At 42.5% G+C, this 16,510-nt stretch overlaps 1 protein-coding gene across 4 annotated transcripts in view; it reads right to left on the bottom strand.

Moving 5' to 3' along the window:
* Window positions 1-16,510, bottom strand: part of LOC115158102 (cAMP-specific 3',5'-cyclic phosphodiesterase 4D) — a 166,665-nt gene that overhangs the window by 51,627 nt on the left and 98,528 nt on the right. The window contains exon 1 of one of the 4 annotated variants that reach the window (XM_029706639.1): window positions 13,436-14,583. The exons of the other annotated variants lie outside the window; for them this stretch is intronic. Within the exon in view, the coding sequence (XP_029562499.1) occupies window positions 13,436-13,566 (131 nt within the window). The 5' untranslated portion in view covers window positions 13,567-14,583. Of the gene's footprint in view, window positions 1-13,435; window positions 14,584-16,510 lie in introns of those variants that run through there. 4 annotated transcript variants of the gene reach the window in all.

The following is a 16,510-nucleotide window of genomic DNA, read 5'->3' as shown; positions in this document are numbered from 1 at the left end:
GTTTGTCAAGAGCAGTGTGGAAGAACTTGACTGGCCTGCACAGAGCCCTGACCTCAACTCCATCAAACACCCTTTGGGATGAATTGGAACGCCAACTGCCAGCCAGGCCTAATCACCCAACATCAGTGCCTGACCTCACTAATGCTCTTGTGGCTGAATGAATGCAAATTCCAGCAGCAATGTTCCAACATCTAGTGGAAAGCCTTCCCAGAAGAGTGGAGGCTGTTATAGCAGCAAAGTGGGGGGGACCAACTCCATATTAATACCCATGATTTTTGGAATGAGATGTTCGACGAGCAGGTGTCCATATACTTTTGGTAATGTAGTGTAAGTAGGCCTGACTCATCTTATTGATTATGTTGGGTACGGTACGTGGGGAACTGATTAGCACTAATATGGAAACTCTTAATCTAATGGCACACCATGTAAGGATGAGGTGATTGCCATTAACTTGTGCTGAATGGTTAAGGGATGATACATGGGTTAGACTGCTCAGGTCATAAACTAATTAAGCCCAATCAGAAACCTGCAGCCCTCTTCCCACAAGTTATATTGATTGAGTAAACCCCCCAACCATGTACTCAGAATAGACACACGCGCACACACACAAAACCTCCCTTCCCCCCACACACCATCCACAAACACACACCCTCTGCGTCCTGCCAGCTGAGTCTGATTAGGGCCCCAGCGGGCCAGGTCTTGATTTGGCCCTTTGCATCGACCCCCTTTGCATCTACCCCCGAGCGGCCACAATTAGGCAGGCGGGCCATGGAACATGAGCGCTCAACGGGCAGAGCAGGACTCAGAGCAGGGCTCGCCATGGAACAAACAAGCTCAGGGGAGCAGGGGTGCTCTCCTCTAACAAGACTCATATGGCTTTAATAGGTGCCTTTCAATAAGCAAGTGATTGAGCCCTGGTGTGAGGCAGGTTCCTCCACTTCCTTTTCACATTAAGACTTTGCAGCCAAGAAGAGGAAGACTGAGGCACACTGGGCATGATGTCCTCTTGTCACATGTGCCTGGTGTCTCTTAGGAAGGAAACATAAAATTGTCTGTCCCCTTTCTGTGAGAATGTTTGTTTGATGAGACCCTCAAATTTTTGGGTCCCTGAGCAAAATTGTGGGTCTTGTGAGTGGAAACTTGAATGTTGTAAGAATTTTGTACAACTTCCGGAGCACGTTTACAGTGAACATTGAGGCTGTACCATTACAGTTTTAGACAGAAGCCAATAGGCTATTGTGGCTATTTAAGCATAATGTAGGCCTACCAACAAAACCAATGGAGCAAATCACATAACATTTTCACACGGAAATAGCATTTGATTTCTATGAAATAGCCTACAATAGCCTACAGTATATGCGGTGTACAATGCAGGCCTACATTGCATGATACTTTTAGAAACGTTTTTACATAATGAAGGGCTTGACTAATGATTTTTTACTTGGTCTGTAACACCATGGGCCATATAGGTGACTGTAAATTGCATTGTATAGTGTTATATGATGCAAGAAACCACTTAAATTAAATGTATTATTATTACTACCATACAGCGAATTAGACAATGTAGGCTACCCCTCTGTCTATTGGCTTATTTGCATATTCATGCCTGTCTCAAAAAACAACACTACTGCTTTAATTAAGAATAAGCTTTTTACCTGACTGGCTTTTCAAGTAAAGCTTGAAATGTAGCCTACACGTTTTGTGTTCTTGTATGAAGCAGTAACTCTCCATTGCGGACCTATAATTATCTATAACTGGGCTAAAAACTCGCTAAGAAAAATCAACAAATGTCCACTCGCGCGGCTCTGATCTGAAAAGCGCATTCACTCGCGGGTGACTGAAAGACCGCTCGTGGGCTACACCGGCCAATAGAAATCTACTCCGTTGCGCTCTGGCTCTGCCTACAACAAAATCACAGACTCAATCTTGCAAAGTTAGATTCGTTTTGGTTTGTTGCATTGAAAAGTGGCTGTTATAATGTTGATTCGATCACAGAAAAAACGTTGATCAATATAGTGCAAACTAATGGGGCGAACTCAGTGAAGTTCAATCTCTTGCGTCTCTGCGCGGCATGGCATTTCTTCTGGGCGGCAGTCCTGGAGGTGGTGTGCGGCTGCGCATGCGCGCAGTTTAGAGAGAATATTATTGTTGGTGACAGTGTTGAGGGTTTGGGCAGAAAGTGTAGACAGAGAGGCTAGGCTGCGGTGGCTTGTGTGTGTTGTTATATTCTCAAACAAGCACATCCGCACACACAAGCATGCACACACACACACTTTCTCACAGTCCTACTTGTTTCCCTATCTGTGCCAGAGGCCCAAGTCATTGACCACAGAGGTTGAGGCGTCTGAGAGTGGGTGTGCGTTGACGTCACCAGTGGTTTCTGAGTCGTTGGAGCAAGGCTGTGCAGATAAACTAGCACAGTGGGGCCAGATAAGACCACTCCACAGGTTTTAACCCAGTCAGCATGGGACATTGTTTGCTACCAAATTAGTTCTTGTTATGCAAAACGGAACTGGTGACGTCAACGCATTCTGTCCAAACCAGTAAGCAGGTAGCTTGGATGAGCCAAATGTACTCAACAAAACAATGACTGTAGAGGTGAACAAAAGAAAACTCAATATCTTCTTGGAAATTCAGACATTTTGATGCAAGTGTTTGTCTCATCCTAAAAGCTAAGGTATTGGTTTTGACTGAGTAGAGCCTTCAGTCAAGAAGATATAGAGAGAATGGCATTGAAAGAAAGTATTCACACCCCTCGACTTTTCCCAAATTTTGTTGTGTTACAGCCTGAATTTAAAATTGATTAAATTTAGATTTTTGGTCACTGGCCTACACACAATACCCCATAAAGTCAAAGGGGAATTATGTATTCCAAAATGTGTACTAATGATTAAAAAAAATGAAAAGCTGAAATGTCTTGAGTCAATAAGTATTCAACCCCTTTGTTATGGCAAGTTCAGGAGTAAAATGTTGCTTAACAAGTCAAATAATAAGTTGCATGGACTCACGGTGTGTGCAACAATAGTGTTTAATTAACATTATTTTTGAATGACTACCTCATCTCTGTACCCCACACTTAAAATTATCTGTAAGGTCTCTCAGTCGAGCAGTACATTTCAAACACAGATTCAACCACAAAGACTAAGTAGGTTTTCCAATGCCTCGCAAAGAAGGACCACTAGTGGAAGTTGGTTAAAAAAAGTTGTTAAAAAAAGACATTGAATATCCCTTGAGCATGGTGAAGTTAATAATTATACTTTGGATGGTGTATTAATATACCCAGTCACTACAAAGATACAGGAGTCCTTCCTAACTCAGTTGCCGGAGAGGAAGGAAACCACTCAGGGATTTCATCATCAGGTCAATGGTGACTTAAAACAGTTAGAGTTTAATGACTGTGATAGGAGAAAACTGAGAATGGATCAACAACATTGTAGTTACTCCACAATACTAACCTCATTGATAGAGGGAAAAGAAGGAAGCCTGTACAGAATAAAAAATATTCCAAAACATCCATCCCATTTGTAGCACTTCCTGAGTGGCCTAGTTACAGTTTTGACTTAAATCAGCTTGAAAATCTATGGCAAGACTTGAAAATGGCTGTCTAGCAATGATCCTCTTCGGCGCCATAGTACGAAGAGGATGGCTGACGGTTTACATGCTCCTAACCAACTGTGCTATTTTGTTATTTTTTTTAACGTTGTTTGTAACTTATTTTTAACAATTACTTTGTACATAATGTTGCTGCTACCGTCTCTTAGAACAGCGATTACTCACCACGAACTGGAAGAAACGTTTTTCCTTTAATGAGTTTGACGAGAAGGATATATTGCTTTCCCAGGAACAGGCTCAAATCCCAGTCATTTGTGTGAAGAAAAGACAGAGGAAAAGGGGGCGCAGGTCGGGCTGCCTTCTGAGAATCCGTAGGCGAGCGTGTAAACTCCTACTTCCACCCATTCTACTGGTTAACATGCAATCATTGGAAAATAAAATGGATGAACCTACGATTCTGCCCCTAAAGAAGTCTCGAGGTACTGCTCGCCTGAGGTAGAGTAACTTATGATAAGCTGTAGACCACACTATCTACCAAGAGAGTTCTCTTCTGTATTATTCATAGCCATCTATTTACCACCACAAACCGAAGCTGGCACTAAGACCGCTCTCAACCAACTCTATAAGGACATAAGCAAAGAAGGAAAATGCTCATCCAGAAGCGGCACTCCTAGTGGCTGGGGACTTTAATGCAGGCAAATTACATTTTTTACCAGAATATCACATGTGCAACCAGAGGGGGGGGGGGGGGGGGGGGGGGAACTCAAGACCACCTTTACTCCACACACAGAGATGCATACAAAGCTCTCCCCAGACCTCCATTCGGAAAATCTGACCATTATTCTATCCTCCTCATTCTTCCTTACAAGCTAAAACTAAAGCAGGAAGTACCAGTGACTTGCTTAATACGGAAGTGGTCAGATGATGCGGATGCTACACTACAGGACTGTTTTGCTAACACAGACTGTAATATGTTGTAGGATTCATACAATGGCATTGAGGAGTATACCACCTCAGTCATCGGCTCCATCAATAAGTGCATCGACGACGTCGTCCCCACAGTGACTTTACGTACATATCCCAACCAGAAGCCATGGATTACAGGCAACATCCACATCGAGCTAAAGGCTAGAACTGCCGCTTTCAAGGAGCGGGACACTAATCCAGACGCTTATAAGAAATCCCGCTATGCCCTCAAACAAACCAACAAACAAGCAAAGTGTCAATACAGGATTCAGATTGAATCCTACTACACCGGCTCTGATGCTCGTCGGATGTGGCAGGGCATGAAAACTATTATGGACTACAAAGGGAAAGCCAGACGCGAGCTGCCCAGTGACGCGAGCCTACTAGACGAGCTAAATGCCTTTTATGCCCCTTTGAGGCAAGCAACACTGAATCATGCATGAGAGCACCAGCTGTTCTGGATCACTGTGTGATAACGCTCTTGGTAGCCGATCTGAGCAAGACCTTTAAACAGTTCAACATTCACAAAGCTGCGGGGCCAGACGCATTACCAGGCCGTGTACTCAAAGCATGCGCGGACCAACTGGCAAGTGTCTAAACTGACATTTTCAACCTCTCCCTGACAGAGTCTGTAATACCTACATGTTTCAAGCAGACCACCATAGTCCCTGTGCCCAAGGAAGCCAAGGTAACCTGCCTAAATAATTAGCACCCCATAGCACTCACGTCGGTAGCCATGAAGTGCTTTGAAAGGCTAGTCATGGCTCACAACAGCATCCTTCCGGATACCCTAGACCCACTCCAATTTGCATACCGCCCCAACAGATGATGCAATCTCAATCACACTCCACACTGCCCTTTCCCACCTGGACACCTATGTGAGAATGCTGTTCATTGACTACAGCTCAGCATTCAACACCATAGTGCCCACGAAGCTCATCACTAAGCTAAGGACCCTGGGACTAAACACCTCCCTCTACAACTGGATCCTGGACTTCCTGACGGGCCTGCCCCCAGGTGGTAAGGGTAGGCAACAACACGTCTGTCATGCTGATCCTCAACACTGGGGCCCCTCAGTGGTGTGTACTTAGTCCCCTCCTGTACTCCCTGTTGACCCATGACTGCGTGGCCAAACACAACTCCAACACCATCATTAAGATTGCTGACAACATAACAGTGGTAGGCCTGATCACCGACAACGATGAGACAGCCTATAAGGAGGAGGTCAGAGAACTGGCAGTGTGGTGCCAGGACAACAACCTCTCCCTCAACGTGAGCAAGACAAAGGATCTGATAGTGAACTACAAGAAAAGGCGGGCTGAACAGGCCCCCATCAACATCGACAGGGCTGCAGTGGAGCGGGTTGAGAACTTCAAGTTCCTCGGTGTCCACATCATCGACAAACTATCATGGTCCAAACACACCAAAACAGACGTGAAGAGGGCATAACAAAACCTTTTCCCCCCTCAGGAGACTGAAAAGATTTGGCATGGGTCCCCAAATCCTCAAAAAGTTCTACAGCTGCACCATCCAGAGCATACTGACTGGTTGCATCACTGCCTGGTATGGCAACTGCTCGGCATCTGACCGTAAGGCGCTACAGAAGGTAGTGCGTACGGCCCAGGACATCACTGGGGCCAAGCTTCCTGCCATCCAGGACCTATATAATAGGCGGTGTCAGAGGAAAGCTCATAAAATTGTCAGAGACTCCAGTCACCCAAGTCATAGAATGTTTCCTCTGCTACCGCACGGCAAGCGGTACCGGAGCGCCAAGTCTAGGACCAAAAGGCTCCTTAACAGCTTCTACCCCCAAGCCATAAGACTGCTGAACAATTAATCAAATGGCCACCCGGACTATTTACATTGAACCCCCCCCCCTCCATTTGTTTTGTACGCTGCTGCTACTCTGTTTATTATCTATGCAGTGTCACTTCACTCCTACCTACATGTACAATTTACCTCAACTAACCTGTACCCCCTGTATATAGCCTTCTTGTTGTTATTTTATTATGTTACTTTTTACTTTAGTTTATTTGGTAAATATTTTCTTAACTCTTATTGAACTGCACTGTTGGTTAATGGCTTGTAAGTAAGCATTTCAAGGTAAGGTCTACACTTGTTGTATTCGATGCATGTGACAAATAGTTTGATTTGATCTGATCAATAAGCAGCTTGACAGAGCTTGAAGAAATGTAAAAAGAATAATGTGCAAATATTGTACAATCCAGGTGTGCAAAGCTCTTAGACACTGACACAGAAAGACTCACAGATGTAATCGCTGCCAAAGGTGATTCTAACATGTATTAAATCAGGGGGTTGAATACTTATGTAATCAAGATATATTAGTGTTTTATTTTTCATACATTTTGTTCAAATGTTAGAATTTTTCTTCCACTTTTGAGTATTTTGTGTAGATTGTTGACAAAAATAACAAATACATTTTTATCCCACTTTCTAACACAACAAAATGCGAAGAAAATAGCTGGAGACAAATGTGAAACCAGTCATATGGCAGCAAACTGAAGAATATCAACATATCAACTTTCCCACAGTAAAGTTTATGAAATCTGTGCCATTATGCATAATTTAAATTGTAGACTTTTAACTTGCAGGGATGGGCACTGTCAAATGTCTTAATTATAGGCTACCCCGGCTTTCTCGGTTTCCTATTTCTATCATGTTAAATATTATTTACTGTTAGTTCCCTTCAGCATACATTATCATTACATTTAATTACATTGTTTTGTTTACCTTCAATTGCTTCCTTTGTAAACAGCGTCGCGGCCATGTGGTTGTTGCTGAGGATCATTAGTAACAGTTGATAAAAAAAATACATTTAGGCTAATTAAATCATTATGGAGCGAAGTGCAGACCAAGCAGTAACAGTTTGAACGCGACACATGGTGCAATACTTGGTTGTGTCATCACACAGTGCCATGGTTAGTGCAGGCAACAGACGAGGGTATAATCTACTATTGTACACTATTCTCCCTATTATAATTATATAATATATAATAATTATACAGTACACTAATGTACACCCATTACACACCTTCATAAGGTAAGTCTGAATACCAACTACTGAGAAGTGCGCAGGAAAGGTGTGCATTTGAAAGGCATAATTTCCTACGTCAGACTCGGGCCCAAAGTTAAAACATGTTTTTTGAAATGTTTGCAAATGTATTGAAAAATAAATACAGAAATATCTTATTTACATAAGTATTCACATCGCTGTAGAAGCACCTTTCGTGGTGATTACAGCTTTGAGTCTTCTTGGGAATGTCTGTATCAGCTTTGCACATCTGGATTCTGAGATTTTCTCCTATTCTTCCTTGCAGATTTTCTCAAGCTATGTTACAATACATGGGGAGCGGCGATGAACAACAATCTTCAAGTCTATCAACAGATTTCCAATGGGATTCAAGTCTGGTCTTTGGCTGGGCCACTCAAGGACTTTCACATTCTTGTTCTGATGCTATCCCAGCATTGCTTTGGCTGTATGCTGGGGGTCATTGTCCTGTTGGAACATAAATCTTCACCCCAGTTTAAAGTCGTTTGCACCCTGATGCAGGTTCTCATCAAGGATTTGCCTGTATTTGGCTCCATTCATTGTTCCCTCTATCCTTACCAGTCTCCCAGTCCTTGCCGTTGAAAAGCACCCCCATAGCATGATGCTGCCACCACCATGCTTTATGGTAGGGATGGTGTTAGACAGGTGATGAGCTGTGCCTGGTTTTCTCCAGACATAGAGCTTTGTGTTCAGTTCAATTTTTGTCTTTCACGTCTTTTTGCAAACTCCAGGCGTGCTGTCGTGCCTTTTTCTCAGGATTGGCTTCCGTCTGTCCTCTCTCCCATAAAGCCCAGATTGGTGAAGTGCTGTAGAGACTGTTGTCCTTCTGCCAGGTTCTTCCATCTCAGCCAAGGAACTCTGTAGTTCTGTCATAGTGGTCATTGGGTTCTCGGTCACCTCTCTGACCAAGGTCCTTCTTGCCAGGTGCTCAGTTTGGTCAGATGGCCAGCTCTAGGCAGAGTCTGAGAAGTTCCATATTTCTTATATTTCCCAATGGAGACCACTGTGCTCTTGGAAACGTTCAACACTCTAGAAATGGTTTTATACCTTGCTCCAGATATATGCATCATTACAATTATAACGAAGAGATCTACAAACAGATCCTTCAACTTCATGGTATAGTTTATGCTCTGACATGGATTGTCAACTGTGGGACCTTATATCGACAGGTGTGTTTCTTTCTAAATCTTGTCCAAGCAATTGAAGTGGCCACAGGTGGACACCAATCAAGTTATGGTGACATCTCAAGGATGATCAAAAGAAATTGGGGTGTGAACACTTACACTACCAGGCAAAAGTTTTAGAACACCTACTCATTCAAGGGTTTTTCTTTATTTTGACTATTTTCTAGTAAAAATACGCCATCCCATCTGGTTTGGGCTTAGTGGGACTATCATTTGTTTTTCAGCAGGACAATGACCCAACACACCTCCAGGCTGTGTAAGGCCTATTTTACCAAGAAGGAGAGTGATGGAGTGCTGCATCAGATGACCTGGCCTCCACAATCCCCCGACCTCAACCCAATTGAGATGGTTTGGGATGAGTTGGACAGCAGAGTGAAGGAAAAGCAGCCAACAAGTACTCAGCATATCTGGGAACTCCTTCAAGACCGTTGGAAAAGCATTCCAGGTGAAGCTGGTTGAGAGAATGCCAAGAGTGTGCAAAGCTGTCATCAAGGCAAAGGGTGGCTATTTGAAGAATCTCAAATATAAAATATATTTTGATTTGTTTAAAACTTTTTTGGTTACTACATGATTCCATATGCGTTATTTAATAGTTTTGATGTCTTCACTAATATTTTACAAAAAAGAAAATAGTAAAAATAAAGAAAAACCCTTGAATGAGTAGGTTTTCTAAAACTTTTGACCGGTAGTGTATGTAAATGTGATATTTCTATATTTCATTTTCAATACATTTGCAAACATGTTTTCACTTTGTCATTTTGGGGTATTGTGTGGAGATGGGTGAGTTTGTTTTTTGTTTTTGTCCATTTTAAATTCAGGCTGTAAGACAACAAAATGTGGAATAAGTCAAGGGGTATGAATACTTTCTGAAGGCACTATACTCTCTGTGACTCAGACTGCCGTTGGAATAAGCTGCTGCAAGTACATGGGATATTCCACAGGAGCCTAGTCACAAACAGACGTGGACATGCAACCAACACAATACCTCACTTCTAAAGGGGGCTCCCGAGTGGCGCATCGGTCTAAGGCACTGTATCTCAGTGCTAGAGGCATTACCACAGACCCTGGTTCGATCCAGGCTGTATCACAACGGGCCCTGATTGGGAGTTCCATAGGGTGGCGCACAATTGGCCCAGCGTCGCCCGGGTTAGGCCGTCATTGTATATAAGAATTTGTTCTTAACTGACTTGCCTAGCTAAATACAGGTTAAATAAAACATTTAAAATAATTATCTCAGTTATTTCAGTTACCCATGCCTACCTGCTAATATCCAGCCTTGTTTATGTTTATTGTGTCCGATAATTTTCAGTTCATCATTTGGTTACCACTCATGCTTCTGCTCACCACATTCACATCATTGAGGTCTAGCAGGAAGCAGCAGCTTATGAAAAGGTAGTCAAATGGTTTTCATCCGAATCACATGTGAGCAGGCTGCTCATTATGGGATGTATCCAATATCACCACACATTACTCATCAGACTGGGTTATTCTACAAAAGAACTCGGTATTGTTCATAGTCTAAGCAAAACTTACCTATACAGTCATGCAATAGTATTATACTTAATAGTACTATCAGTACTATTATACTAATATAAGAGATGAAAACAGACTAATAGGATCAGGAGAATGTTCTAGCAAAGATAGAGAAGGTCCAGTGTGGAGCTGGACATGAGACAAGTTTGGACAAGATGAGACAAGATGAGGGATGCTTGCCAAAGACTGAACCCAACTAGGAGGAGGTGGCATTCTGACACTCCATTCTCTTCAGCAGCCACAAACGTCAGGAGCCGCATTTCCTGTGCGTATAAATCATATCCACAGCATTAACTATAAATAATCTATTCCTACTCATGGCTTAATGAAGTTGTGCCCAAAGCACAGCATTGGAAGGAGGGCTGCTTGTTGGCATTAGCGGAAACTAAAATGATGAGATGCTAGTTAGAGGATTTGGAAGATTATACAGTATACATAGTTTTTGTCTAAACAGATTTTTACTGTGTTATTAGTTGCATATGTTCAATTCATCGGGCCACCACGCCGTCCTATAAATACGCCTGACTCAACGTTCATTAGACGTTGCCTTTGAAGTGTTTTAAACATTTGGGCCTGACATTATAAACAGACTTTGTTTCCGCGGTGAAGGGGTTTGTCGTCATGCGTTTTCAAATGTCAGATACAGAATTAGTCATATTTCCATTTTGCTTCTTTAAACTGGAGCACTGAGACTAACGTGAACGCGAGTCCCCGGTGTACAAACTATATAGCTAACATAATGGTCTCTCTCACATATTGCCATCTGTTGAGTGTGGTGTGGTGTGAGCCGCACGTGAACGTGCGTGTGTGGTGTGAATGCCTGTAGTGGTAATAAGTCTGTCACAGACCAGAAGACCTCTGACTTCACCTGTGCTGAGAAGCCATGTGTTCTTCATTAAAAGAAACCCTCTGGCCACATCATTCTAGCCTGACAGTCATAGTCCAGTCACAGTTATGGCTATATCCACAGCTACGTCACTGAGAAACATCCTAATACCAAACAAAGTCATAAAAACTTCAAAAACCAAAAAGCTCCCACGACTTCTAAGATTCAGCATAGCTTGTGGTAACAAAGGGTGACACAAAACCAGCACCAAGATAGGATGAAAGAGCTGTGTTAAAGTGAAACTGGCCTAAAAGCACACAGATGTGTATGGGTGCTGAAAATGAAACTGTAACGTCTGCGTCCAACTCACACTCCCAAACATTTAGATCCCCTGAACGCAGCCCACTTTCCAGCTCACTCTCCTGATCCCAATTACCAGAATTCTAATCACCTGTTCACACACCTGCATGCCATCATCACACACTATTTAGTTCAGTTCCTTGCACCCCATCACTGTGGGGGTATTGTTTGTTTTGAGATACACTGCTTTCAGAGTGCTGGTTTTTTGTGTGTTACCACGTTTTCCAAAAACTCTTAAATATCTGCTCCGAATTAAGATTAAAAAAAATGTCTGCAGAAAAAAATGGGGTGTCAGCTATGACATTACACCTGTTCTCTTTTGGTTATTGAACTACAGTAAGTGAAGTGGATTTACACCTGGTAATGGATTGCGGTAATGGAATTTCATCAGGTGTCCCTGATCTGTACTACCCAGAAAGGCATAATTATGGATATGAACGTAACTCTCTTCATGGTGATGTATCTTAAATAGGTACAAAAGGTATAAAAATGCAACACCCTCCTTGCATATTTGGGTATTTTTATATGCAATGGCTGTTATTTTAATGAGCTTTGCCCCCAAACAAGACCAAATTTGGGACCAGACCAAATCTAAACCAATCATAGACGTCTATGTTTTACAAGTTTGCACATCAAACACAGAGTACAGTTCAGTACAATACAGTACAGTATACTGTACTCAACTCTAGTGTGCTCTACTGAACTGTACTCAACTCTTTGTTTTTACTTTACTGTGCTCTCCACACTTGTAAAACATAGACATCTATGATTGGTTCAGATTTGGTCCGGTCCAACTGAGACAAATCTGAACGAATCATGGATGTCTATGTTTGGGCCATATCAAGGCCGGTCCGGAACGGACCAAAAATCAACAGCTGTAGGTGTTGAATTTAAAACTGGTCTGGACAATAACCAAAAAAACAACAACGTCTGTGTATGTTGGAATCAAGGCCAATGTTCATGGAAGTACAGTGTCAGTCGGTAAGGATGCTGGTTACAGTAAATGGAAAGAGGGGGGGTCATGGGTAGGTGTGAGTAAGAGCCGGGAGGGGTGACATTAACTGGAGAGAGAGAAGAGAGAGGCAGAGAGAGAGAGAGAGGGAGGGAGGGAGGGAGGGGTTGTCCAGATGGTTCTTTACACTCTTGCTTTGAACACCAGATGACAGAAACAGGAAGAAAACAGTTATGAGCTGAACATACAGTACCAGTATGCCAGTGGAAGGGAGGACAGTAGCAGGTGACCCAACTGGGGTTTGTGACTATTATGATTTCTCATTGTAGCCAATTCAATTGCAGTACTTCCATTACAGATTTTTCTGAAATTCCGTTACCAGTTTAGTAATGGAATTTCAAGTTTTAATTTAATAATTCATAATTTCACTTAATTCATAAACCAAATAGATATCCCTAAAAACACAATAACTAGTTGTTAGGTCAACCTTTACTTGTTACTTCTGTGAACTTTCATTATCCTCCCTCCTGATGAAGGAGAGAAATTAGAAAATATCTTAAAGATATGTGGGTTTTTGGTAACAGAATTTCAAGGTACAGGGCAATGTTTCTAAAAATTAAACAAGGCAAGTCATCTCTCCAAAATTAAATATAAGTGTTGATATTAGTTGGCAGGGGTCTTTAATTCAGCATTATTGTGTTTTGATGTATTTATAATACCTTCTAAGATGTTTTCTGGTAGATGTTTTCTATGACCGCTTTTCTATCTGTTTGACCAGAAATCAAAGCCTCTGCTTATTCCTAATATTTAGGATAGAACATGGTTGAAACATTTATATATGCCTTCATTTCTAAAAAAAACAAACTCTTATCTTTCATTTGACATGCTCCTATAAACTTCATGTTGGTCTTCATTGGTCCTTTTACATGGAAATGATTACATGCAGCATCTGGCAGAATAGGTGAGAGGGAATAATAACGTGGTGCATTTACCGCCTGCGCTTCTGGACAATGTCAATGGGCCGGTTGACTGCGCATGGGGATCCACAGATATTCCCATTCCGCACTGTGAACGACCGGTCCGTGGAGTGGGCCATGAATACACAGTTTGTTGGCAAACTCATATTTCTCCCCCCTTTATTCACTCCTCTCGCTCCCTCTTTTTCCCCCTTTCTACTTCTTCCTCTGCTTTCCTTAGTTTCCTTCTTCTTTTGAAAGCTACGGTGGGAACATTAGAGTGCTCTTGTCCGTCTCCTTTCGCGCGACCCCGCTGCTTTCCTCACGCCGCACCTGGTTCCCATTGCCGCTCAAATGAATGATATGTCAAACAGAGAGGACCGAAGATGCCGCAATTACAAGAAAAGCCAAAACAGCAAGACAATCCCTGCGAGAATCTGGGAGAAAGTCTGAGGCTTTGAGGGAAATCCTCCTTGGTATTTCCCACCAACATTCCTGTCAAAAACATTGAAAAATCCGCCTCTTGAAAAGCTGCTGTGTGTTTCAAAAAGTCAATTTTTTTCTCCCAGGTAACATCCTTAGATGTGGTTGTGGGACAGAACGAGTTGAGTTTGTCACCAAGCGCATGTTCAACAGTCGTAGAAGCAAGAGTGAAGCTCCCTTAAACTGCCAATATGGAATTCCTTTTCTATCCAGATGAAGGTCAAAATAAACAAAATGCAGATTAACTAGCTTGATTTTGTCCTTTCCATTCCTATGTCTGGCTCTCACTGTCTTTTTGAACAATCTCTACATGAAGGCTTGATCAGAAAGCTCTCCCAGTCTCCCCTCTGTCTCACTCCTCGTCGGTGTCTTTCTCTCCTCTGCATTCTTCTAAACCCAGTCTTCCACCTCCAAGTCTCAACTCCCTCTGACAGCTGAAGACATGGACCCTGTTGAAAACTCAATAAGTGTCTGTTTGTGTGCAAGTCTCGTAATATATCATGTGTCTGTGCTAGTGTTCCCTTCCTGTGTATGTCAGTTGAACTGTGAGGTCAGAAAAAGCAGGGGCGGTCTCAGAGGCAGCATGGCTCCTGCCCTCTCAGTGTCTCCAGGTTTAACTCTTTAAATGCTCTATATACTATATACCATGCATCTAAATACCATAAATTCCTGAAATATGTGCCTACAGACATATTAATATATCAATGACATTGCTTAGACTTCTGTCTTTTTTCTTCAAGAGAGAAAAAGACACTGACAGTAACACATTGAAGCGTGTCACAATAAAACTGAGAACAGTTTCTACTAACAAAAGCCCGAATGGAAGATTGATTAGTTGAGATTAGTAGTATGGGGTGTGTTACTACTTGGCTGGAGAAAAAGCCTGCACCCATATCAGCCCTCACAGGGGGAGATCACCCACTCCTGTTTTAGCATGTTTACTACATGACAGCCCACACAGCGACAGGTCTTCACCTGATCCCAGACAAGAAAATCTACAAAAGTCATCTGCCCAGACCTAGAGCCAGAGCCCAGATCAATAAGGTCAGAGAAAGCAGTGGACTGAAACGGCCCATGAGCTCACAAATCGTCATTAATGAAATCAGGGGTAAATATTTGTCCACTGGGGAAGAGGGCACAGAGCCCGGGGCGGCATGTTGGCAGACACGTCGGAGGGGAATTGAAAAGGGGAGCCTTTTGAATGTCACGCAAGTGTGAAAACATAGTGCTATAAAAAACACACATTTTTGTATTCTATTGTAAAATGTTTTCCGTTCAGTGCCTAATGAACACAACCCAGGTATATGACCTCTGACCTTCTCTCTCTGCTAAGGAGATGGGAACAACGACGACATAAATCTGTCACACACACCAATGACAGGCACAGTGCTGAACGATTAAAATTGAATTTCCCTGTCTGCAGTCTTGCTGGTACTGCCAGCCATCTGGGGAAAACCGGGAGAGAACGTTTATCACAAAAAAAGTATATATAAAATACATATCCAAAGCTAATACCATAAAGCTCTACAGGGTTCAATTACATTTTATTTAATCAAATCTAGTCAGGGTTCAATTCAATAAAATCAACTCTGAATTGAAATGGAATTGGTCCGGACATTGAAGCCCTGACCTACAGTAAGAGACATTCCTGAAACGTCAACGAAAACTAAAGCCATCAGCAGCAGTGGAGCACTGAGGGTAAATACATTCCAGTTAGCATGACTGTTGAAGGCATCTTATAGATCTGGACAATCTATGTCAGACAGGGACATACGTAAGCTGCATACATCGGACCCTCTGATCATTGCGCAACGTGCCTGACAAACGTGCTGGGTCTTGAAAAAGACACTGGGCTGGGTGGCTTTCAAAGAATGTGCCTCTGTGCCATGCTGCGTTCCCTCCGCTATGAGGAACCACATCTAGATCAGAGTGCTCCCTGCTATGCATTGTCACCCTCCGGGGACTGGCTGGAGTACCGTTGGGTAGGCACTGGATCACCATGTGCCTGCCTAATCGAGTTGAGTCGAGCGAACCGTACGTGCCCTTCATCCAAAAATCTAAGCCCATTATTTTGTTCAATTGCTTGACAATGGAATGCTTTATTTCTGTTGTGTTAATGACAAAGTCTAACTATTGAAGGCTAATTATTAAAGTCTAATTATTAAAGTCTAATAATTAAAGGCTAATTATTAAAGGCTAATTATTTGGGTACTGATGTTCTAGCACCCTTTTATGGAGATCAATTCACAACTAACAGTACACCTACATAGGAAATGTGTATACTTTCTACATTGTGTTTTTGGAAAAGCACATTACTATTCTCAGAAATGTGGTTCATTTTAGAAAGTAAAGATGGACAGTTGACTAAGATCGCAAAGAGTCTTCCAAAAGTCACGAATGAAAACACTCACTGGAATTGATGCTACTCCCCTGAGATTCCTGTGAGTCTGCCTTCCAAAACATCTCACCTTTCTAAACTTCTCAAAACCTCTTTGGAACTGACCGATGCTTTCATGTGAAACACAAACCAAGAGGCTGTAACCAGTAGATGTCACTCCATACCAAAATACCAAATCATAACCTCGCCCTGACACAATATTCAATGGCCCTCTGAAACATCAAAACCAT

Source organism: Salmo trutta, chromosome 22, assembly GCF_901001165.1.
Source record: "Salmo trutta chromosome 22, fSalTru1.1, whole genome shotgun sequence".
Classification (NCBI taxonomy): domain Eukaryota; kingdom Metazoa; phylum Chordata; class Actinopteri; order Salmoniformes; family Salmonidae; genus Salmo; species Salmo trutta.
Note: the sequence above shows the minus strand (reverse complement) of the source record. Positions and strands in the feature narration are given on the sequence as shown.